Source organism: Stenella coeruleoalba, assembly GCF_951394435.1.
Source record: "Stenella coeruleoalba genome assembly, chromosome: 7".
Lineage (NCBI taxonomy): Eukaryota > Metazoa > Chordata > Mammalia > Artiodactyla > Delphinidae > Stenella > Stenella coeruleoalba.
In genome coordinates this window covers 18,286,125-18,310,538 of record NC_137153.1, presented here as the reverse complement: position 1 = coordinate 18,310,538, position 24,414 = coordinate 18,286,125, and the positions used below count along the sequence as shown (strand labels likewise).

Genomic DNA, 24,414 nt, shown 5'->3' with positions numbered 1-24,414 from the left:
TGTGTGTATTTGTTTATATATTTTTAAATGGAAGGACTGCACCACGACATTTTGAAAACTAGTTACCTATCAGCAGGATTCCTTTGTGTTCCAGTCAGGAACAGGGAACAGTATGGAGGGGTCGGAACAGAAGCTAGACTTCTCCAAATACACTTTGTTTTGTGTATCTGACTTTGGAACCATATCAAAATTATAAAATAAAATGAAGGAAGAAAATTCCCAAAAATCTAAAAACAAAATGAAACAAATGATCTTATCTCTCCAGTTGGTGGCATTACCCCACATAAAGGAATTACTTCGTGGGACTTTAACATAGTAATTTGTCTGAATAGTCTTAGTAGAATATATCCTAAGGACAAAAACACAGGCAGAGAAATTTTAAACTGTTTTCAGCAATCCTGTTGTTTGTATTAATACTAATATTTGTTTTCTAAAACTATTGTATGTAATAGGACAAAGTAGGGATCCACAAACTACAGCCCAGAGGCCGATGCAGACTTATGCCTGTTTTTGTAAATAAAGTTTTACTGAAACACAGTCACTCTTACTTCTTACATATGGTCAATGGCGATTTTCAGGCTGCAGTGTTGGAGTTAAGCAGTTATGACAGAGATATGTCCTGCAAAGCCTAATGTATTTGCTGTTCAGCCCTTTCCAGAAAAAGTTTGCCTAAAATAATGGACTAAGGCAATGATCATCAATGGCCACTAACATCACAAAAAGAGAGACAAACAGAAACCATGTGCCTCATGATGGAAGTACCTGAGCATTACATACTCAGGCCTCCAGATCTGAAGACTGGTACTTGTACAGGAGACAGAGGAACATGCTGGGAGTACAGTCCCCAAAAACCAGAAGATGAGAAGGTCTGTAGGGTAAATGACCTGATTTCTATAATAAACAAATTGCAAGGGAAAAAAAAGGAGGGCAGAGAAGAAACCTATGGATCAAAAAACCCCCAAAAACTTAAGTGACACATGGACCAAATGTAATATGTAGACCTTATTTGGAACCTGATTAAACAAATCAACTGTTGAAAAATATCAAACCCTTATGAGACATTCAAGGAAACCTGAAAACCGACTTGATTCTTGATTGATTATATTAAGGCATCATTCATTGACTTAGAAGTGATATGGTATCATCTTATGATTTTTAGACAGAGTCTATCTTTTAAGGAGAGGCCTTGAAATATGTATGAATGAAATAATATGACGTTTGGATTTGTCTCCAAAGTAACCAGGGGGAACAGCAGAGTGGGTGAGGAATGAATGAAACCAGACAGGTCATGTGTTGGAAACTGTTAATGCTGGATGGTGGTTATAAGAGGTTCTGTTCTCTTTACTTTTGCATATATTTGAATTTTCATTATAAAGAGTTTTATTGGGACTTCCCTGGCGGTCCAGTGGTTAAGACTCCATACCTCCATTGCAGGGGGCCCGGGTTCAATCGCTGGTCGGAGAACTAAGAGCCCTCAAGCTGCGCGGCCAAAAAACAAAACAAAACCAAAAAAGACCAGCTTTGCCCAAATATTTCCTGATACTTAATTTTCAAAAATTTCCACCAGCTTTTTTTTTTTTTTTTTTTTTTTTTCGGTACGCGGACCTCTCACTGTTGTGGCCTCTCCCGTTGCGGAGCACAGGCTCCGGACGCGCAGGCTCAGCGGCCATGGCTCACGGTTCCAGCCACTCCGCGGCATGTGGGATCTTCCCGGACCGGGGCACGAACCTGTGTCCCCTGCATCGGCAGGCGGACTCTCAACCACTGCGCCACCAGGGAAGCCCTCCACCAGCTTTTAATTAAGAAATTTCAAACATACAGAATAGGTGAAAGAACAGTAAAGTGATTACCCATATACTCTCCAACTAGATTCAACAACTGATAACATTTTGCTATTTTTGCTTCATCTCTGTGTATGTGTATATATATTTTCCCCTCCCCTGGGCCATAAAAATGTAAATTGCAGACACTTCATTCCCCAATACTTCACTCATCTCCTAAGGTAAAGACATTTGCCTACCTAACCACACGAGTGCCATCATACCTTAGAAAATGAGCAGTAATTCTTTAATGTCATTTTAATATATGGTCCATATTAGCTTTCTGCAGTTAACCCGAGTGCCCTTTATAGTCTTTCTTTTTTGAACCAGATCCTGCCTAGATTCCAACTGCATTGGTTTGTTATGTCTCTTATGTCTAGAACATTTTCCCCCGCCTCTTTTTTCCCCCTACAGCACTGACTCTTGGAAGAGTTCAAGCATCTGGTCTATTTTAGTGAATGTAGCACATGCACTTGAAAAAAAATGTTTGTGGAATTGTGTGTTTATCTTTTAAAATCTTTCAGTTTTTGCTTTCTGTACCTTTAGGCTTTGTAATTACGTACATATGCATTGCAACAGTTATGTCTTTCTGTTTAGTTTATAGATCCCTGTATCATCATATGAAATGTCCCTCTTTCTGTTTGGGAATACTCTGTCTTTATGTCTATTTTAACTGATATTAACGGTCATTCTAGCCTTCTTATGCTTCCTCTTTGTATGGTACATCTTTTTCTACCACTTTATTTTTAAGTCTAACTGTGCCTTAGTATTTAAGGTGTAGCTCTTGTAAAACAGCATATAGTTGGTTTTTGCCTTTTTTACCCATTCTGATAATCTCTGCCTTTTAATTGGAGTGTTAAGTATATTTAATGTAATTATTGCCTTTCACAAATAGTATTTGAGTCTCACAGAAAACTCAGGAGACTATTGGTTTTTCTCAGGTTAATGTACCATTCATAAGCCTAGGTAACTAAATTTGCCTCTCTCTAATTTACCAACCTAGTCCAGACTAAGGGCCACATACAAACTTAGACACTATCCTCAGGGATACACCGACCAATACACAGTTAATACATTCACAGTGGTTCCAAATTCAAGAGTTCAAAAGGATATACAGTGAAACTTTCCTGTCCATCCTTGTCTCCAACTTAACGTTCTCCTTGAAGGCAAATGGTAGTATCAGTTTCTTGTGTTTGTTCCCGAGATATTGTATGTATATAAAAATATGAATGTGTATATATGTATCTTTCTCCTCCACCCATTTAAATGTAAACAGTAGTATTTCTTTCAAACTCTGTTTTATACCTTGTCTCCCCACCACCCCCCTCGAACTTTCTAAATTATCAGCAAACTATTTAGACTTTTTCTGATACAACTAGATGAATGTGAAGTTCATGATCAAAAGGCTACACTTCCTTTGAAATCCACCATTTAATGAGTATTGCAATGATAGTCAGTGGTAACAAAGATGAGTAAGGCATAGTCTGTGCTCTCAAAGAGCTCAACTGTTGCTTAATTAGGGATACCACTCTCATCTCACCTCCAAAGGACCCCAAAGTAATTTGAATGTTCCTAAGTCATCAAGCCTTCTGGGATTACCCTTTCCTTTTTTAGCCAAATAATATCGTTTTAGAAGCCATCCTACTAAAAAAAAAATGCTTATTTACTATGTGCCAGGCACTATTATAAGCATGCTACATATATTAATCCTCACCGTGATCCTATGACTTGGGTATTACTACTATTGCCATTTTACAGAGGTGGAAACAGGCACAGAGAGGTTAAGGGACTCCCCAGGGTCACACAGCTAGAAGTGTGGGAGTCTGGATTTGAACCCATGCAGTATGGCCCCTGAGCCTGTACACTGTCACTATCTTATGCTGCCTTGATGTTAATCTGTTGAAATAGAACCTAAAACTATGAAAAATGTATTAAAACATTTTCAAATTTTGTTTCCTTAATTTCTTGTTTATCCTGTGTGCATGCATGTGTGTGTGTGTGTTAACAAATGAACAGATACATATGTACATACAGATGTATATTTTCTTACTCTCTTTTCTTTCTACATTATGTGTAGGATACTAGAGACACTCTTTCGCAATTTGCTTTTCTCACTTAACTATGTACCCTGGAAATCACTCCTTACCCGTTCATAGAGATGTTCCTCATTCATTTTTACAGTTGCCTAATACTCCATTGTGTGAATGGACCATACATAGTTTATTCAACAAACACTCTCCTATTTATGGGCACTTAAGTTATTTCCAATATTTCAAAGTCATAAACAATACTGCAATAAATATCCTTGTGCTGACGTACTTTTGGTGTTTTCAAGGTTGATTCCTAGAAGTGGGATTGCTGGGTCAAAATAAATACAGATATTTTTTGCTGGATGCTGTACAATTTTTCTCCACAAGGTTTGTGCCAATGTATATTCCCACCAGCAGTGTATGAGGGTGCCTGCTGGCCCACAGCCTCACCAACAGAATATATTGACAAACTTTAAAGTTTTTGCCGATCAGAGAGTTGAAAAATGGCATATTTTGCAACGTTGTGCAAAAAGCAACACTGGGAGGATAAACCAGAAACGCACGAGATTTGTAAGTGGGAATGGAGTGGAAAAGATGAGTGTGTGGTAGAGTGGAGGAGATGGAGGGGGTGATTCTCTGAGTCCACCTTCTGTACGCTTTTTGTACAGTTTTACATAGTTTTAACTCTAGAATCACGTAATATACTCACATGGGGAAAGGGATATTTAAAGAAAAGAACCCACATGACTTTTGAACACAGTAGTATGAGTATATACCCAGGCTAAAGGCAAAAAGAACCAGAAACAAATATTGAATTCTAGTTAGATTTGTTTCGATAATGATATGAGTTAGCAATTCTGAAATTACTTTCAGAATTTGTTAATATATACTCTGTGTATGTACTATATATAATACATTTTATATAAAATTATATATGTACATATAATATATAATCAAAATTATATATGTATATATATGGAGATATGTATATGGAGATGTACATATTTGTATATCCCTCTGTCACGGAAGGGAGATACAACTGTGGAAAAGGAAAAAGAAAAGAATAGAACGAACCTTATGGTACTGGATTGGAATCTGAGGTATTAAAATATTAAAAGAAGCTGTAAGGAAAGCATTACAGCTACAAAATGCAAACAAATCCTAAAGAACCGGACAAATTTACCAATAATGGTTCATTTACTTTTCAATTACTTTTTGCTTCTACATAGTGAAAAACATTTGTATTTCACAGTAAGTTCTGTTTTCATCTTTTCATAGACTGAAGTGTCAGTAGATTGTTTCTAAAAGCAAAAGAAGTGGAGAAGGGCATGACTCTCACCCTTGCCAGCTTTGCTCAATGGGGTCACAGTTGTCCAGGTAATTGAAGCGAATGATATCAGTTGGATGTTTGTCAGAGGATCGCCAGGGTGGGAGTTCTTTCTCCCCTGGCTGGTTCTTCTTTCTCAAAGAGGAAGAGGACCGGAAAGCTGATGAAGGGGATGGCTTTTCCTCTGGAGAACTGCTTGTAACTGGTTGAACATCAGCGATCACAAACCCATCTTTTGGAGGTGTCTAGAAGAAGAAAATTAATTATTTCTGTTCCCAAAATACTATAATAATAACAGAAGTAAAACAAAGAACATCATCATCACCGTGATGGCAATGATAATGGTGACGATGATTATAGCAGCCACCAACCCAGGACTACTTGCTATGTGCCAGGCACTGTCTCAGAAGTGTTCATGCGTTACTTTATTTAACCTTCACAATAACTCTAAAAGGTAATTGTAACGACTCCCATTTTACAGAACAGGAAACTGAAATAGGATAAACTAATTAATTTGCTCACTACTACTACGTAAGTATTGACCCAGGGTCAGAATTTGAATCCAGGACTATCCTGCTTCAAGTCCACACACTGAACCTCTCTATCCTGAACTGTCCCCTCTCCTACAATATCATTGTACAGTTTTCCACAACTGCAGTTAATTTATTCATAAAAATATACACATTCTAAAAAAAGTACCCCAGCCCTAAGTATACCTAAAACAGAGACAATTTCGATTATGTAGGGGTAGACTTCATAGATTTTTTCAGTTATCAAAACTTCAGCCATTCGCAAAGAATACTTCTGCTTTTTTTTTTTTTTTTTGCGGTACACGAGTCCTCACTGTTGTGGCCTCTCCCGTCGCTCCGCGGCATGTGGGATCTTCCCGGACCGGGGCACGAACCCGTGTCCCCTGCCTCGGCAGGAGGACTCTCAACCACTGCGCCACCAGGGAAGCCCTGAATACTTCTGCTTTAATTGCCCCAAATGAAAATCTATTTTTTGTGTATAAAATTCATAAGGTTTTTATGTGGTTGTAGCCTAAGGGAAGTGGTAGTGGTATGCTGAGAAGCCATTAAAGGTTTAATTTTTGTTCTTTAAGAGATTAGGGAAGCTTTGCTCAGTAAATTGGTTTGCTTGACTTGTTTGTGAAAATTAAAAAATTCCCCAGTCTCTCCAAGCAGAGTCGGTTAATTTCTTATCCTTGTTTCAACTGTTCTTTGTATATATTTCTACTACCAGATAGCACTTAGTATTCAACGTTGTAATTATTTGCTTGTCTGTGTCCTGGGCCACTAGACTAGGCTTCCAGAAAGCAGGGTTAAGACCATTGTACTCTTAGCACCTAGCACATAACAGTATTTAATAAATATTTACTCATTTAGTGAGTGATTGCAATTAATAGAGTAAGAAGACATTTTACATTTATATAACTGATAGCTCATTACTGGTTTAGTATTCAATATTTTGTGCAGATCTCATTTTAAATGGACATTCAGGGAATTCCCTGGTGGTCCAGTGGTTAGGACTCTGTGCTTTCACTGCCTAGGGCTCGGGTTCGATTCCTGGTCAGGCAACTAAAATCCCAAGCCACACAGACACGCAGACAAAAAAATGAAATAAAAAAAGTAAATAAAATGGACGTTCATTTCATTTCTCTGAGTTCATATTGAATGAAATCTGTCTGTTTTTGCTGGAAGAGGTCTTGTTTAACACCATTGGGAATAAATAATACATGATAATAAAAAGCAATTTCAGGGAAGAAAATTTAGGCGTGCATGCTACTAACTATATATAAATAAGCGTCATTAATTCTGAAAAGTACACAATATTTGACCCATTAACAGAATAGGTAATAAAGAAAAACTGATGACTTTTCTGTTAAGTAAACAAAAATCTTATTCCCTTTACCCAAAGTCTTTTTGAGAATTTTTAAAATCGTGAATGTTGAAAAAATTTTGAATGCTTTTGTTTGCATATATTGAAATGACCATACATCTTTTCTCTTTTATTATGTGAATTACATGGATTGATTTTTGAATATTATGCCAAATTTATTCTCCTTGGATACATCCCACTTGGTCATCATTTATTATTCTTTTTTTATATATTACTGGATTTAATTTGCCAATATTTTTAAAGGATTTTTATGTCTGTGTTCATGAGGGGTATTGGTCTGTGGTTTTGTTTTGTTTTCTTTTAAAGTCTTTATCTAGTTTTGGTATAGAGGTTATGAGTTGGGCAGCGTTCCCTCTTCCTCTATTTTCTGAAAGAGTTTATGTAGAACTGGTATTAAAATTGGTATATTAAAAAGTACTACCTACAGAAATTTAATACTAAGCAAAGATGTGGCAATTTTCTTGCATCAGAACTATTCATTATTTTAAAATATAGTTATGCATAAATATTTTGTGGAGAAAGAGTTATTGCTGAAGACGAAGCATTAAAGTCAGTGTTGTATATAACACTCAAAACCTTTTTTCATTCTACAAGTTGGTTAATCACTTTTCTCTCCTCTGCCTCAGACCAGCCTATGCTTCAGCCATTGAATGCCATTTCCTGCCTACAATTGAGAACCAGAGTCAAGAAAAGCTTCATGGGGACTTCCCTGGTGGCACAGTGGTTAAGAATCCACCTGCCAATGCATGGGACACGGGTTCAAGCCCTGGTCCAGGAAGATCCCACATGCCGCAGAGCAACTAAGTCTGTGTGTCACAACTACTGAGCCTGCGCTCTAGAGTCCGCGAGCCACAACTACTGAGCCTGCATGTCTAGAGCCTGTGCTCCGCAGTGAGAAGCCACCGCAATGAGAAGTTCACGCACGGCAACGAAGAGTAGCCCCCGCTCGCGGCAACTAGAGAAAGCCTGCGTGTAGCAACGAAGACCCAACGCAGGCAAAAGTAAAAATAAATTTAAAAAAAAAAAAAAGAAAGAAAAGTGTTTTGATAAAAAGTCATAGCTATTGTAATTTTTTAAATAACTTGTCTACCAGTTCAGTTTAAAAATTTCTTTTTTTGGCTTCCCTGGTGGCGCAGTGGTTGGGAGTCCCCCTATCGATGCAGGGGACGCGGGTTCATGCCCCGGTCCGGGAGGATCCCGCATGCCGCGGAGCGGCTGGGCCCGTGGGCCATGGCCGCTGGGCCTGCGCGTCCGGAGCCTGTGCTCCGCAACGGGAGAGGCCACAACAGTGAGAGGCCCGCGTACCGCAAAAAAAAAACAAACAAAAAAAATTTCTTTTTTAAAGAAATCCTCATGGAGAACACCAATTATTGAACTCAGAAAGACTAGTTTTATCATTGCAACTATAACAATATTAATTATGCATAGTTTATTACTCTATTAAATGCAGATGGATTCTTCTTCGAGCAAACAATAGAACGAAACCTAAATGAGCACGCTAAATAGCTCAGGAGCTGACGCTTCATATTTCAAACGGATTCTTCAATTAGAAAAGGATTCACTGCAGCTTTTTTACAGAAAACCCCTGTGGTTTAAAAAATGATTAAAAAATTTTAATTTACACATAATTTTTCAGGAACTCATCTACTGTACAAAACTGCATAACTCCGTAAGTATATATTAGATCATGCCATAAAGAAAAAGCTCATAAAAATTTCCCATAAGTTACCTAATTAACTGACTACAAGAATGAACATAAACATTGGTTATAATGCATGCAAAACCACTAGAAAATATTATGCTCAGATTATTTACTTTTTATGATTATATGTACATGCTTTACATTGCTAGTTTCTAGGGTAAAAAGAACTTTAACATGCCCATATGCCCTTCCGTAATTACTAATTTATTGCAAAACTCTTCTTTATAAATGATACAAAAATAAACTTCAGCTCGTCTGGTAGAATCATAGACAATTTGAATCAGTTACGTAAAGTGGGATGAGCCATAGGTAATAAGGACAGCACACTCCCCCAGAATCCCAGTGTCAGAACTCTGTGGTATAGGCGCCAGAGACACAGAAATCCAGGAATCTGAAGAGTGAGGAGCTCCCAGTCCTAACCTGGGTGGAACTGTGGTTTGGCAGTGTCAGGTGACAGTTCTCAACTCACATGGATACCTTGAAAAGCGCCATCAAGTTCTCAGAAAAGGAGAATTTTAAAGTCACATCGATAGCATATTTCCTTTGAGTCAACTGCCTTCCCCAACTTCAAGATTGATCATTTAGTCTTAGTTCTAGCATTCCTACATAGTGGATGTTTGTAATTTTGTTGCTTCTTTCCCCAAATTTACCTTGGGCTTGGTAACATGGAGTTCTTTCACCATTTGAATATAGTGTTTCTTCCATATACCCTGCTCAAAGGGAGTTGGAGAGAAATTGATGTACCAGTTAAACCGTAAACATTTGAGCATCCAGAGCTGATCCAGTTCCGTTAAGTTCTTCCAATGCCAGCTTACCTGGAAAAACAACAAAAATTAAAAAAAAAAAAAACAAAAACTATTCAGTTTACATGCTCACTTTCTCTAGGTTTTGAGCTGTCCCTTTCCACCAAATCACAGCTTAGTTACCTACTGCCTAAAGTGCTGCCTAGCCAGGCAGAAGGATTTTTTTAATGTTAATTCAGACTTAGAATCAGAGTCAACTAATGTTTATTGAGCACCTATTAACCATTCTCATAGCAACTTAAGGAGGGAAGTATAATTATTATTCTCATATTGCAAATGAGGAAACTGAGGCTCAGATAGACTTTGGAACTTCCTAAAGGTTCCTGAAGATCTCCATATGAAAGTTACAGAGACTCCAGTTGGCACATTGCTTATTCTTTTCATGATATGCTTCCTTTTTTTCCCTCCATTCTTATGATTTAACTAAATATAAACTTTATAAAGGGAACACCATTGCTAATACTATATTGGAGTGTCCTAAATAGCCTTTAAGTTTCAATAGAGCATTAAGTATTTGTTCTATACATTCCATTTCCATAGCTTTAGTGTCAATCCTATACAGCCAGCAAATAGTGGAGGTGACCCTATTATGTGTAGTAGCACTTACAATAATTTACTCCGGGTATTGAGTAAGTCTTGTTAGAAACTAGAGTCGAGTCCATATATAAAGTTGAGACTAGGCATTCTATGTCTCTTATCAAGAGTTGCAAAGATGACAGCTAACCTTCAAACTCAAATTTCATCCTTGGAAAACTGGCCTATTTTTCAAGATTATCTATATAATGAATAATGTTTGAGTGCCCCCCAAATAAGCAGAACACTCTATAATGGAACTTGCTACCCATCCATCCATTGATCTATCCCTCTCTTCCTCCCTCCTTCCGTCCTATCATGTCTAGGATTGTTTTACGCGCTGAAGATGAGACGTGCAGGAGAGAGGCATGCCGGAGAGGGCACAATTAGAAGTAATGACAGGTTCAGGAGCTGGAAGGAGGAAAAAGCTTAGAGGATCTGATAGAGCCCTGAGGGCAGAAACAGAAATCACATCTACTTTGTTCAACCAGACATGAAACTACACAGACCTTAATCTCCGTATGGTTAGTTAACTCAATTCAATCGAGAGGTGAGGTTTGGGAAGGAGGGGATGGGGAGAAAAGTTGCTCAATTCTCACTCTTTTCCTCTGAAAAGAGGAACCTTAGATCTGGTTTAGACCTGGGTATTTAAGTTGGGGGTCCCCCCACCGGGGTAAATAAAGTTTTCTTTTCGTTGTTTTTTGTTTTTTAAACTAAACAGGAATGAGGAGAAGGGTAGGTAAGAACTTTCAAAACTATAAGACAGACACTTCCCTGGTGGCGCAGTGGTTAAGAATCCTCCTGCCAATGCAGGGGACACAGGTTTGATCCCTGGTCCGGGAAGATCCCACATGCCAGGAGCAACGAAGCCCGTGCGCCACAACTACTGAGCCCACACTCTAGAGCCAGCAAGCCACAACTACTGAGACCACGTGCCACAACTACTGAAGTCTGCACGCCTAGAGCCTGTGCTCTGCAACAAGAGAAGCCACCGCAATGGGAAGCCCGCGCACCGCAATGAAGAGTAGACCCCGCTCACTGCAACTAGAGAAAGCCCGCGCGCAGCAATGAAGACCCAATGCAGCCAAAAAAAAGACACAAAGTTAACAAAACAAAACAAAAAACTATAAAGCATCCCCCACCATATTTTTAAACAGCTCAAAGCTCATTTTGGTGCAATGACTTTACTGTTTACTTTAAATCTAGCTGAAGAACAACTGCTTCACAGTCAATTCTGGGAATAAAATACGATGCTGAAATCTTGCAAGACTGACATATGGTGCACACAGATGAGAGGATTAGTTAATTTAAAATAACATCTCCCTGGAATGATAACATTCTCATTGTGAAACACTTGGAAAATTCTGAGAAGCTTGAAGAAAAACAATACCCATAACCCCATCAATCAGAGATGACCATTATTAACAACTTGGTAGAGTTGTTTTCCTTGCCATCTGTTTCCTAGGCATATACGAAACAAAACTGGGAAACTCTGTATACAATTTAAAGTAATGCTTTCTTCATTTTACACATAATAAGCATCTCTGTTCTTCCAAAACATGTTTTCTAATAGCTGCATAGTAATTCATCATATGACTGTATGATACTCTCTTATTATTGGGCATTTAAAATGCTATGTTGGGGACTTCCCTGGTGGCGCAGTTGTTAAGCATCTGCCTGGCAATGCAAGGGACACGGGTTCAAGCCCTGGTCCAGGAAGATCCCACATGCTGCGGAGCAACAAAGCCTGTGTGCCACAACTACTGAGCCTGCGCTCTAGAGCCTGCGAGCCACAACTACTGAAGTCCACATGCCTAGAGCCAGTGCTCTGCAACAAAGAGAAGCCACTGCAATGAGAAGCGAGTAGCCCCCGCTCGCTGCAACTAGAGAAAGCCCGGGCGCAGCAACGAAGACCCAACATAGCCAAAAATAAATAAATAAATAAATAAATAACTGTATTTTTTTTTAAATGCTATGATTTTTTTTTCTTTTTAAATATTTATTTATTTGTTTTCTTATTTGGTTGTGCCGGGTCTTAGTTGCGGCAGGCGGGCTCCTTAGTTGTGGCATGCATGTGGGATCTAGTTAGTTGCCTGACTGGGATCGAACCTGGGCCCCCTGCATTGGGAGCACAGAGTCTTAACCACTGCACCACCAGGGAAGTCCCGCTATGCTTTTTTTTTTTTTTTTTGCGGTACACGGGCCTCTCAACTGTTGTGGCCTCTCCCGTTGCAGAGCACAGGCTCCGTACGCGCAGGCTCAGCAGCCATGGCTCACAGGCCCAGCCACTCCGCGGCATGTGGGATCTTCCCGGACCGGGGCACGAACCCATGTCCCCTGCATGGGCAGGCGGACTCTCAACCACTGAGCCACCAGAGAAGCCCCCGCTATGCTTTTTAAAAAAATTGTTTCATTTTTGGAATAAGTAATATGTGTACATTAATACTAAATTCAAAGATACCAAGGGGCACACGGTAAAAAAGAAGTCTCTCTCATCCCTATCATCTAGCCACTCACTTCCCTCCCTGGATGTAACCATTGTTACCAGCTTCTTGTGTGTCATTCCAGAATATTAACAGATATGGATGTACTCTTTTTTTTTCTTTCCAAAATGGTAGGACAACTCTGCACTTTTGCTTTTTTCACTGATGATATATTGTGGAGATGGTTGCAACCGGTCCCCTATTAGCAGACACTTCCATTGTTTCCAACATTTTGCTACTACAAACTATGTTGCAATATTCTTACACAGACATAATTTTTGCATGTGTTGAAGTATGCCCATCAGACAAATTCCAAGAAGTGGAACTGCTGGGGCAAAGGGAATCTTTATTTAAAAATTGAATGCTACAAATTGTTCTCCGTCATGGTTGCATCAATTTTTCTACCAACAATATATGAAAGTGCTTGTTTCCCCACACCTCCACCAATATAAAATAGTATCATTAAAAAATATGACTCAACCCATCTGAGTCATGAAAGATGGTATGATAATGAGGCTAAACATTTTACATATTTTAGAAATATCTGCTTTTCTTTCTGTAAACTACTTGTTCACTTCCTTTGCTCATTTTTCTGCTGGGTTGTTTTTTTTTTGCTTAATGTAGATTTATAGTAGTTCTTTAAAAAATAAGGAAATTAGCTCTTTGCTGGCCATTTGTTTTTCTCCCTGTGTACTTGGGCCCCCGGCAGTGAAAGTGCGGAGTCCTAATCACTGGACCACCAGGGAATTCCCTCCTTTGAGTACTTTAATGGTTTCCTTTAATTTCATATCAATCTTTTATCCTTCTAGAATTTTTTTCCAGATAGCTGCCCAATTGTCTCAACACCATTCATTGAATAATTCATATATCCTACTGCATTCATTTTCTTAATCTTAAAAACTAAAGTTACCATGTTACATGTATGTGAATGCAAAGTAACAGGTAATTTCTGGTCTTACTAGACTATGAAAAGAATCAACAAAATGACTATCAGTTTTATATCTTAAATAATATACTTTAATACACCATGGAATTGCTTGTAAGAAAATAATGGTCAGATCCTTTCCCAACCTCACCCCTGGGAGCACATCTGCCCACTCTGAAGACTTTTAGTCTCATATTCTTTTGTAATTATTGCATGAGCACCTTATTTTTTTTTTTTTTTTTTGCGGTATGTAGGCCTCTCACTGTTGTGGCCTCTCCCGTTGCGGAGCACAGGCTCCGGACGCGCAGGCTCAGCGGCCATGGCTCATGGGCCCAGCCGCTCCGCGGCATGTGGGATCTTCCCAGACCGGGGCACGAACCCGTGTCCCCTGCATCGGCAGGCGGACTCTCAACCACTGCGCCACCAGGGAAGCCCTGAGCACCTTATTTTAAGCTTTTCTATTTATGAATGGCCTGCACTCTACAGTTTGGGATTTTACTGTAGTTCTGTGCTGTGCAATATAAGATTATTCTGCTGATTAACCATTACATACATGTGTATTTGTTTCCCCAGCTAGTTAATACTATTTTGTGGACACTTAGTAGTGTCTTACACTTTTTCCTGCTCTTGAGCACTAAATGTAGAGTCAGACACAAAGGAGATGAGGGTTAATTCAAACTGTACAGACTAATCATACTGAGCATCTCATCTACTTCTTGGTTTTGTGTACGTGCTGTTTTTTTTCCTCAAGTTTCAGCGTTTTGTCTTTACAAGATGCCATACACCGCTTCTTTGTCTTTACCTGTGCACAACGACAAAGGCTTCGGGGATCCAGGAAAGAAAAGATATATAAAGATAACACCCTTGGAAGCTTGGTAGTAAAATCCAGAGCTTCTGCTGGAATTTTTTCCTGAAGCTTTCGACAGCAGAACTTTTGCTGTGACAGGGAGCAGCGTTCTAACAGCCCTGTCAGGATTCTTCTCCTTTGAGAGTCTGTCCATTTGTCAAACTGGGGAAAAAAAAAAAAGGAAAAGAAAATTTAAAAAGCTCCAGGTTTAGTCTGACACCAGAGATGCATTGTAAAAAGAAGAGATAAGAATGGCATAGAAAGTGAGTTTAGTAATTTATTCCTAATGAATAGCATGTATTTCTTTCCCTAGCTAGTAAATTCCACGTTTTACCATTTATCTGCCCTTTCTCATGTTTGCGTGGGTGAGCCCATGCAAGACTGGGGTGTGGACACAGAAGTGCACTTGACCTCAAAACTTGGAGTTACATAAAAACAGTAAGTTGAGAGCTGGCCGTATTCATAAACTGAGAATATATATACTTATAAAATACAGATCTTCCTCAACTTCTGATGGGGTTACGTGCCGATACATTCATCATAAGTTGAAAATATCATAAGTCGAAAATGCATTTAATACACCTAACCTACCAAACATCCTAGCTTAGCCCAGCCTACCTTAAACGTGCTCAGAACACTTCCATGAGCCTACAGTTGGGCAAAATCATCTAACACAAAGCCTACTTTATAATAAAGTGTTGACTGTCTCATGTAATTTATTGAATACTAGACTGAACGTGAAAAACAGAATGGATGTCTGGGTACAGAAGGTTGTGAGTGTATTCGCTGTGTATCCTCATGATCGTGTGGCTGACTGGGAACTGTGGCTTGCTGGTTGCCCAGCATCATAAAAGAATATCCTACTGCACACAGCTAGCCTGAAAAAACCCCCCCAAATTTACAATTTTAAATATGGTTTCTGCCGAATGTCTATCCTTTTTGCACCATGATAAAGCCGAAAATTCACTAAGTTGCATCACCCTAAGTCGGGACCGTCTGTACAACCTCAAGAGAAGACACTTGGGCAGCCTCTCTCCCCCAACAGTTTCTCTATTAACTCGTTAGTGATTAAAACTCCAGGATGAGAAACGAACCTTTGTGTTCACAATCGGAGATAAGGTATAGCAAGCAAATATCCCTGAGAAGGGGAATATACAGGGTTAAAGTTCTACTAGTATGTAAATGATTGATATGATTGCAAAGGAAAAGGTGATAGGGGGACCTGGGAAAAAAGTGCCAGAGATAGGAAGGAGATGCCAAAGCCATCTGGGGCATGCCAAACAAGAGCTTTGGTTACGTCACTATCTTCCTCAGAGATAACCCCAAACCAGTCCCAAGATCAGTGACTGATCAGAAGGTAAGAACTTGAGGGCTGGCCAAAACCAAAAGAAAGCCTCTTAGGGGAACACCTAGCTGCTGAAGGGGCCACTACCAGGGTCTAAATCTCTCTTCTTCTTTAGGCCGTTAGAGAAGAGAAAACAGGGAAGTTTGGGGCTACTTGTATTTTGTATACTATTGCATTTAACATATAGAGGTTTATTCGTTATTATAAAGTAATCAGAATTTTATAATAAACTTTAGTTGTAATCATAAAATACACTGACCACCTAAAAAGGCATATAAAGTAAAAATGTATTTTTGATAAGCCTTATGACAAGTCAACTTCGTTATAATCATAGGATGTTATCTTTTTAATTAGTAGGAATACTTCTTGATTAAAACTATTCACTGTTACAGATCTATTCAGTGACCCATGAATCTCACTTTGGAGACTATAATTCATGCGCAGGGGGGTGGGGTTGGGGGGATGGGGAATCCTAAAATGAAAAAAAAACAAACCCCAAAACCTTAACTTACAAATACGTGAATAAAATATATTCACGTGTGAGTGTCCCCAGATTTCTTCTATGTTTGTTTCTGCACAGTCCATATTTTCAACTCCCATAAAATGAGACTTCTTTCCTTTGGGGTTGGATTATTAGAATGAATATAGAGAAGCTGGGCCAGAATGGCCAGGGCCAGGAGAAGGGTCAGGCCCAAGAAGCTGCTTTGATCTATAAAATAAAGAGCCAACGGGAAGGCATACAGAGATAGAAGAGCTGCAGGGCTTGTAGGGAGTTTGAGGGGTTCAGACTGTAATTGCCTCTGCAGCAGTTATAGAGTGTGAGAGAACTGGGGAATGAAGGAAGCAGATGTGGGAAGTATTGTTATGAGTTTTGAATTGGATCCCCTGTGATTTTTCTTTGAGAGACCAAATGAATATCGGTATTCATTTTTAAAATTACTTTTGGGCAGTGCTATGTGGCTCTGTAGAAACTGAGCTACGTGGGGACCCAGGATGATTATGCTTACAAAATAATTTTTATGGGATATTATTAGCACTGCAAGAAATCAGAAATAACCCCAAATGCCTAACAAGAGTGGATCAGCTCAGCAAACTAATATATCAGCATGATAAGAGAAAGTATGGCATTACGGATGGATGGTGGATTTGGGAATGAGGCCATTTGAGTCTCACTAACAACCTCTTAATTTCTTCATTTACACATTAAGAATAATTATATCTAAATTGCAGGATTGTCATGAGGATTAAATAAAATATGTATAAAATTCCTAATATGGTGCATGATTCGTAGTCATGGCAGTTAATATTATAAAGTATCACAGTGATGTTAAAAATAATAAGTATGTGGGGTAAATCAATGTAAAAGGAATAGATATGCAAACAATTAAATTACAAAGCATAAAATTACAAAGCATAAAATTACCAGGTTTGTACATTGACAAGGACGGGAAGTACATTTCGAATGACTGAGGTTAGCTCAATTACTTTCCTGGATGCCCACAAAAAGAGAATGAGCTCAGATTGAAGAACAAGTGATTTAGAATGAATATAAAAGAACATTAGGATTATAAAATGCTGAAGAAATCTATAAAAGAAAACATTAAAACATTTTCCTCTAGAGATTAAAAAGATCATTACATTGGTTCCTCATTTATTTCCCTGATTACAACAAAGATAATTTATATTTGGCTTTGATTGGTGTTCTTTGCCTTGAGGGATTTTCCTTTCTAATTGTGTTTATTTAGGCTAAAAGAAAACTCATTTGCATTCCTTGAACTCCCACCAATTGAAGGTGGGTAGATGACTCAGAAGAATGCTGAACAGTTGGGGAAAATCCCTTTGGAATTTAAAAGGTGCTAGGAATAATCCAAAAAGTAAATAATCCGTGGAAGAGTTAACTGTACAGGAATTTGGTAATCTCCCAGTATCTCTTTTTTTAATTTTAATTTTTTAACTGAAGCATAGTTGATTTACAATGGTTTAGGTGTATAGCAAAGTGATTGTTTTTTATATCTATATATAGATATAGATATAGATATATAGATAGATTCTTTTTCAGATTCTTTTTCCATTATAGGTTATTACAAGATATTGAATATAGTTCCCTGTGCCTTACAGTAGGTCCTTGTTGTTTACCTATTTTACATATGGTAGTGTGTAGCCATCCCAACATCTCTTGCATCACCTCTCAAGAAAAAACAGCCATAACATTGTAGCCAGGGATCTAATGTGTGAGACTGGGGAGTAGCTAGGGTCACTTTCCTATCCTGGTAGGCACCTCACTTCACAGTTAGTTCCTTTTTAATGTTATATATTATATGACACTATGCTATATTATATTATGCTGTACTATCTTATATCATATCATATTATATTTTATAATTATTTTTAATGCCTTTTTATAGGGCTTTCTTGACAATAGAATTGTGAAAATCCTATTTTCAGAGTAGTTGTTACAACGATTCTTGCTGCACTTTCAGGAAGTGAGGACAGTGGCTAGAGTGTCAGTGCCACTCATCTTACACTGAATAGCAAGGAAAGTTCCCGGAGAGTGAGGGGCAAGATGAAGACAGAGGCCTGTTATTTTTTGCTTACTGGTTATATTATCTCAATCTGCTTGAGTTTCTGAATCTTATTATCAAACACTTAATTTCACAATAAAAACATGAATACATTATTGTTTTAAAAGTTTCAGATGGGTACTTGCAGAATTAAACATGAAAATCCTCTTTATTCCTTCCCATCAAATCTCACTCCATTCCCCAGTAATAACCACTGTTTACAGTTTGATGTTCATGCGATTCTATGTATTTATGTATACATACAGTCATCAATAGGGAAGCAGTTGAAACAACAAGGTCCTATTGTATAGCACAGGGGACCATATTCAATACCCTGTGATAAACCATAATGGAAAAGAAAATATATATATGTATAACTGAATCAATTTGCTGTACAGCAGATTAATACAACATTGTAAATCAGCTATACGCCAATAAAATTAAAAAAAAAATAGAGGGGCTTCTCTGGTGGCACAGCGGTTAAGAATCTGCCTGTCAATGCAGGGGACATGGGTTTGAACCCTGGTCCGGGAAGATCCCACATGCTGCGGAGCAACTAAGCCCATGCGCCACAACTACTGAGCCTGCGCTCTAGAGCCTGTGAGCCATAACTACTGAGACTGCATGCCACAACTACTGAGGCCTGCGCACCTAGAGCCCGTGCTCTGCAACAAGAGAAGCCACCGCGATGAGAAGCCCACGCACCGCAACAAAGAGTAGCCCCCGCTCACCACAACTAGAGAAAGCCCATGCGCAGCAGTGAAGACCCAAAGCAGCCAAAAATAAATAATTAAATAAATAAATTTATTTTTAAAAATAGGGAAGCAGTTAAATAAATTAGAGTATACCCACCCCATGGAATACTACACAACAGTTTTAAAAACAAACAAAATATAGCCATAAACGTCCAGATATGCAATGAACTTCAGAGCATGATATTTTCTCCAGTCATTCATAGACGTACACATATGCCATGATCTATTTATTCAATATACTACTGATACCATTTAGGTTGTTTCCAAAACACACACACACACACACACACACACACACACACACGTGCCTACACACACTGCAATATTCTTGTGCACGTTTTTTCATGTCCTATGTCTATATTTCTCTAGTCCAGATAAACAGAAGTGGAATTATAGGTTCAAAGATTCTGCATTTAAAATTCTAATAGATCCTGTCAAATTGTCTTTAAAAAGTCTTTATTATTTTACATTCCCTCTAATTGTGTTTTAAGCATATCCTACTACTCCCCAATGAATGCTTACTTACGCTGGATATTATTTATCTCTTCAATTTTTGCCCCATAGACCAAGAGAAGGGTTGGGAATCTCATTATTTTAATTTGCATTTCTCTAATTTTAGTAAAAAGAACATAGTTTCCATGTTTATTGGCCACATATATTTTTGTGTATTTCTCATTCTTCTATTGGCCCATTATTCTGTAGGGGTAGTTGTATTTTTCTTATTGATTTGTAGTAACTTTATATATCTCAGCTATTAATCTTTTTTCAATTTTTTTATTGACGTATAGTTGATTTACAATATCGTGCCAATCTCTGCTGTACAGCAAAGTGACTCAGTTATAGACATATATACATTCTTTTTTAATATTCTTTTCCATTATGGTTTATCACAGGATACTGTATATCGTTCCCTGTGCTATACATTAGGACCTTGTGGTTTATCCATTCTAAATGTAATAGTTTGCATCTACCAACCCCAAACTCCTAGTCCATCCCTCTCCCGGCCACCTCCCGCCTTGGCCACAAGTCTGTTCTCTATGTCTATGAGTCTGTTTCTGTTTTGTAGATAGGTTCATTTGTGCCATATGTTAGATTCCACATATAAGTGATATCATACGGTATTTGTCTTTCTCTTTCTGACTTACTTCACTTAGTATGATGATCTCTAGTTGCATCCAAGTTGCTGCAAGTGGCATTATTTCACTCTTTCTTATGGCTGAGTAGTATTCCATTGTATATATGCACCACATCATCTTTATCCATTCATCAGATATTAATCTTTATCAAGCAACTTGCAAAATATTTTCCTGTTTCTCTTTTGAATTTTAACTCTGATTATGGTTGTTTCCAGCAAGTTAAAAGTGATGCCATCTACTTTAATCAAATTCTTTATAACATTACAATTATTTCTAACAACATAGCAGAAGCTGAGAAAAAGTCTGAAATACTATCTTTTCAGCTGAAATACTTCTGCTGGTGTTTTCTGTCCATTGGGAAGTAGTTGCCTTTTCTAACAGGGATTGAAGGGCAGAGAAGATTTAAGAGAAAACAGATTAAGTAATAGCATGGAACAGCAAAGTTGAAGAGCTTTTTTTCAGTTTCTCTCAATCATTTTGTTTGTAACTGTACAGAACATCAGACATTTGCCATGTGCAAATGTATGAACAAAAATGACATTCTATGGCTAAATATAAAATACTTTTGAATTGTTTATCATTGAATAGGTCTCATATTAAATCTTGCCTCTTACTATCCAGATTGTTTTAAAAAATGACTTTATTTCTAATACTAGATGGACCTTTAAAACCAATACTTAGTCCCTACAATGAATATCCCAAGTAATGTTATGTTTAAATTGACATCCTTATTTCTCCTTTCTTTTTTTGGAAAATGCATTTCTTATGTTATCAATCTCTTAATGTTGTTTGTAAAGTACACAAACAAAAACCCTAAAAACTAAAATGGAGAGAGAAAACTGAATTAAAGTAAATTGGAGGGACTTCCCTGGCGGTCTAGAGGTTAAGACTCTGCACTTCCATTGCAGGGGGCATGGGTTTGATCCCTGGTTATGGACCTAAGATCCCGCATGCCACAGGGCAAGGCAAAATAAAATAAAATAAAATAAATTGGAAATATCCCCTTGAAACTTAACTGATGTAGCTTTCATGGGGGTATAAAGATTACTATGTGATCTAGTGAATTTAAGGAATAAGTTTGTTGTTAGGCAAAAGAGAAAAACCAGTGAGTATCATTTAGAAAATATTTATTAAATGTCTGATAGCATCAAGGAATGTGTAACAAGGAGTATGATAGAACCATGCCTACCCCCTGTAGTTCAGCCAATTGCAGTAGATAGATAATTAGTGATCTTTGCAAATATATGTTTCTATTAGTTATGGTAAAAGAAAAGAATAAACAGGACCTTTTAAAAAGTTTGAAGACCTTGAACTTCATCCAGGGTGATATTGAAAATATTTAACAACTGGCAATGCTAACAACCAATCAAAACAGACAGTAGCTGGTCAGCCATACCACTGAGCACTGGCAGAACATTAGCCCTGGTTATATTAATTTAGGGATTTCCACTGGTAGTAAGTGGAATGACTGCAAATACAGTCATTCTAAATAAATGTCTTTTTTAAGTTTCTGGTAACAGATGCAAAGTTAGTTTAAAACATAAATAGAATATGAGAAAAACTTAGCTAGACTTCAGTATTTTAAAATTAATTTTTAGTGAATTTATTTTAGAATATATATATATATATATTTTTTTTTTTTTGGCCCACACCGTGTGGCATGTGGGATATTAGTTCCCTGACCAGGGATTGAACCCATGTCCCCTGCATTAGAAGCACGGAGTCTTAACCGCTGCACTGCCAGGGAAGTCCCTTTAGTGAATTTATTTTATAAAATTTTAGTACTATTTTGAATAGGTAATACAGTCACACGATTAAAAACATTCACACGGTTAAAACTTCAGAAGGTCCAAAAGACTATTCACCTAAAAGTGCAAGTTTTTGCATAGCCATGTTTTCAGTTCTCTTAAGTGAAGAGACTATCAGGTGAGACTGCAGAGGAATTTGAGGAGGAGTACGCATTGCTCAGAGATGGGGTGCAAGTTTTTGCAAGTTTTTGCATAGCCGTGTTTTTGCATAGCCGTGTTTTTGCATAGCCGTGTTTTTGAATGAGCAATCGCTCATTACCTTATGTCCAAACTGAATTCTTTGGGCTCCATGATAACATAACACAATATAGAAGTAAGTATACTTTTTTTTTCTGGGGCAGTGTCACCTGGCATGCAAGATCTTAGTTCCCCGACCAGGGATTGAACCCACACCCCCTGCAGTGGAAGCATGGAGTCTTAATCACTGGAAGTCCCACTTTTTAATTTTTTTTAATTATTTTTTTATTGAAGTATAGTTGATTTACAATGTTGTACCAATCTCTGCTTTGCAGTAAAGTGACTCAGTTATACATATATATATCTGTATTCTTTTTTTTTATATTCTTTTCCATTATGGTTTATCCCAGGAGATTGGATATAGTTCCTTGTGCTATACAGTAGGACCTTGTGGTTTATCCATTCTAAATGTAATAGTTTGCATCTACCAACCCCAAACTCTCAGTCGATCCCTCTCCCTCCCCCACTCCCCCTTGGCAACCACAAGTCTATTCTCTATGTCTCTGAGTATGTTTCTGTTTTGTAGGTAGATTCATTTGTGCCATACCTTAGATTCCACATATAAGTGATATCATATGGTATTTGTCTTTCCCTTTCTGACTGAGAAGTAAGTATACTTTAAATAGTTACCCATTTTCCAAGCAGAGCTCTTCTTTCTTCAAATACCTAAAATAAATAAAAAAAAGAATGGAATGATTTCATATTTCACGGTTCAAAATACCCATTACAAAAAAGACATCATTAAAGTATCAATAAATATTGACAGGCTTTTCATTATATCTACTGAGTATAAAACAGATTTTGTACCTGAAAAGGTACTTTACTTATATTTTTTTAATATTTATTTTATGTATTTATTTGGCTGTACCAGGTCTTAGTTACGGCATACGGGATCTTCGTTGCCGCGTGCAGGACCTTTTCTTTTTTTTTTTTTAGTTGCGGCATGCGGGATCTAGCTCCCTGACCAGGGATTGAACCCGGGCTCCTTGCATTGGGAGTGAGGACTCTTAGCCACTGGACCACTGGGGAAATACCTTTACTTATTTTTAACTTGGGCAAAGTTTCTTTTTTCTCAGTTTCTCCATGTGAAATAATTCATCTTGAAGAAGAAATAATTTTTTAAAGGCAAGAAATAAGAAAAGCTGGGAATTCCCTGGCAGTCCAGTGGTTGGAACTTCGCGCTTCCACTGCAGGGGGCACGGGTTCAATCCCTGGCTGGGGACTAAGATCCCACAAGCCACTTGGCATGGCCAAAAAGAAAAAAAAGAAATAAGAATGTAATTGTGAAGTGAAATCATTTTTGGAATTTGAAAGGAGATGAAAAAACTGACAAAGGAAAAACAGGAAAATGGAGAACCTCCCCCAAATATATCAGCATCAATAGTATACGAACCTGTGAAATTTATGAGTGAGTGGCTCTGTTTTTATATTTCCATGAGTTCACATATCAGGGGGTGTACATGACTTATATGTTTGTAGGATTAGAAACTTGCATATGTGTGCCTCTGGGCTTACAGCTCAGTGTTTATCTGTATAGGTTTGTCGTTATATATTATTTAGGATAGAAACCATGTCTTAGTCACCTTGCAGTGCAGTGCAGAGTGCTGTACAGGGCATATTAGAGGGACTCATGTTTGCTGGACTAAATGAATGTGATCGTGACAAATGAATATCCTTATGAATGTATCAGTACAATGTGAGTGTATTTCGAAACTGGTTTTTCTGAGCATCAATCATTTGTATATTTGACTGAGTGAGGAAGGGACAACTAATGTGAGAATGTTTGGCGGAGGAGGGAGTTCTGGGGAAAGGAAGTAAGAGACAGCAGTGAACAGATGTGAATGTCTCTCTCACTCCTACACTACACCCTCTGTCAGCTTTCAGAATTGGACCTGATGTTTTTCCCTTCCTCTTGGCACTATCTAAATTCTCTCACACTGTTAAGATCATTCCTATTTGGAAAGTAGCACAGGCCTATTTCTTCCCTTTTGTGGAGGAGGATGAGGCGCTGGCTTCCTTCTTCCAACAGATATATTTTCCTTCCTTTTTCAGACTCTCAAACTCTACTTTCAAAGGGCATACGACATGGAGATTGAAATAACTTGTTCAACAACAACCTCAAGGCCTGTAAAATGTCATCTTTGCTACTAACCCCGGAACCTC

General features: G+C 38.1%; 1 protein-coding gene across 1 annotated transcript in view; it reads right to left on the bottom strand.

Annotated features, from left to right (window-relative positions):
* FBXO16 (F-box protein 16) overlaps nt 1–24,414 on the bottom strand; it is a gene marked incomplete at its 3' end in the record, with an annotated part of 55,118 nt that overhangs the window by 18,512 nt on the left and 12,192 nt on the right. Inside the window, exons 3-6 of the mRNA XM_079927780.1 lie at nt 22,882–22,917; nt 14,365–14,571; nt 9,429–9,593; nt 5,190–5,422 (exon numbers count right to left, since the gene is read on the bottom strand). Coding sequence (XP_079783906.1) covers nt 5,190–5,422; nt 9,429–9,593; nt 14,365–14,571; nt 22,882–22,917 — 641 coding nt within the window. The remainder of the gene's footprint in view (nt 1–5,189; nt 5,423–9,428; nt 9,594–14,364; nt 14,572–22,881; nt 22,918–24,414) is intronic.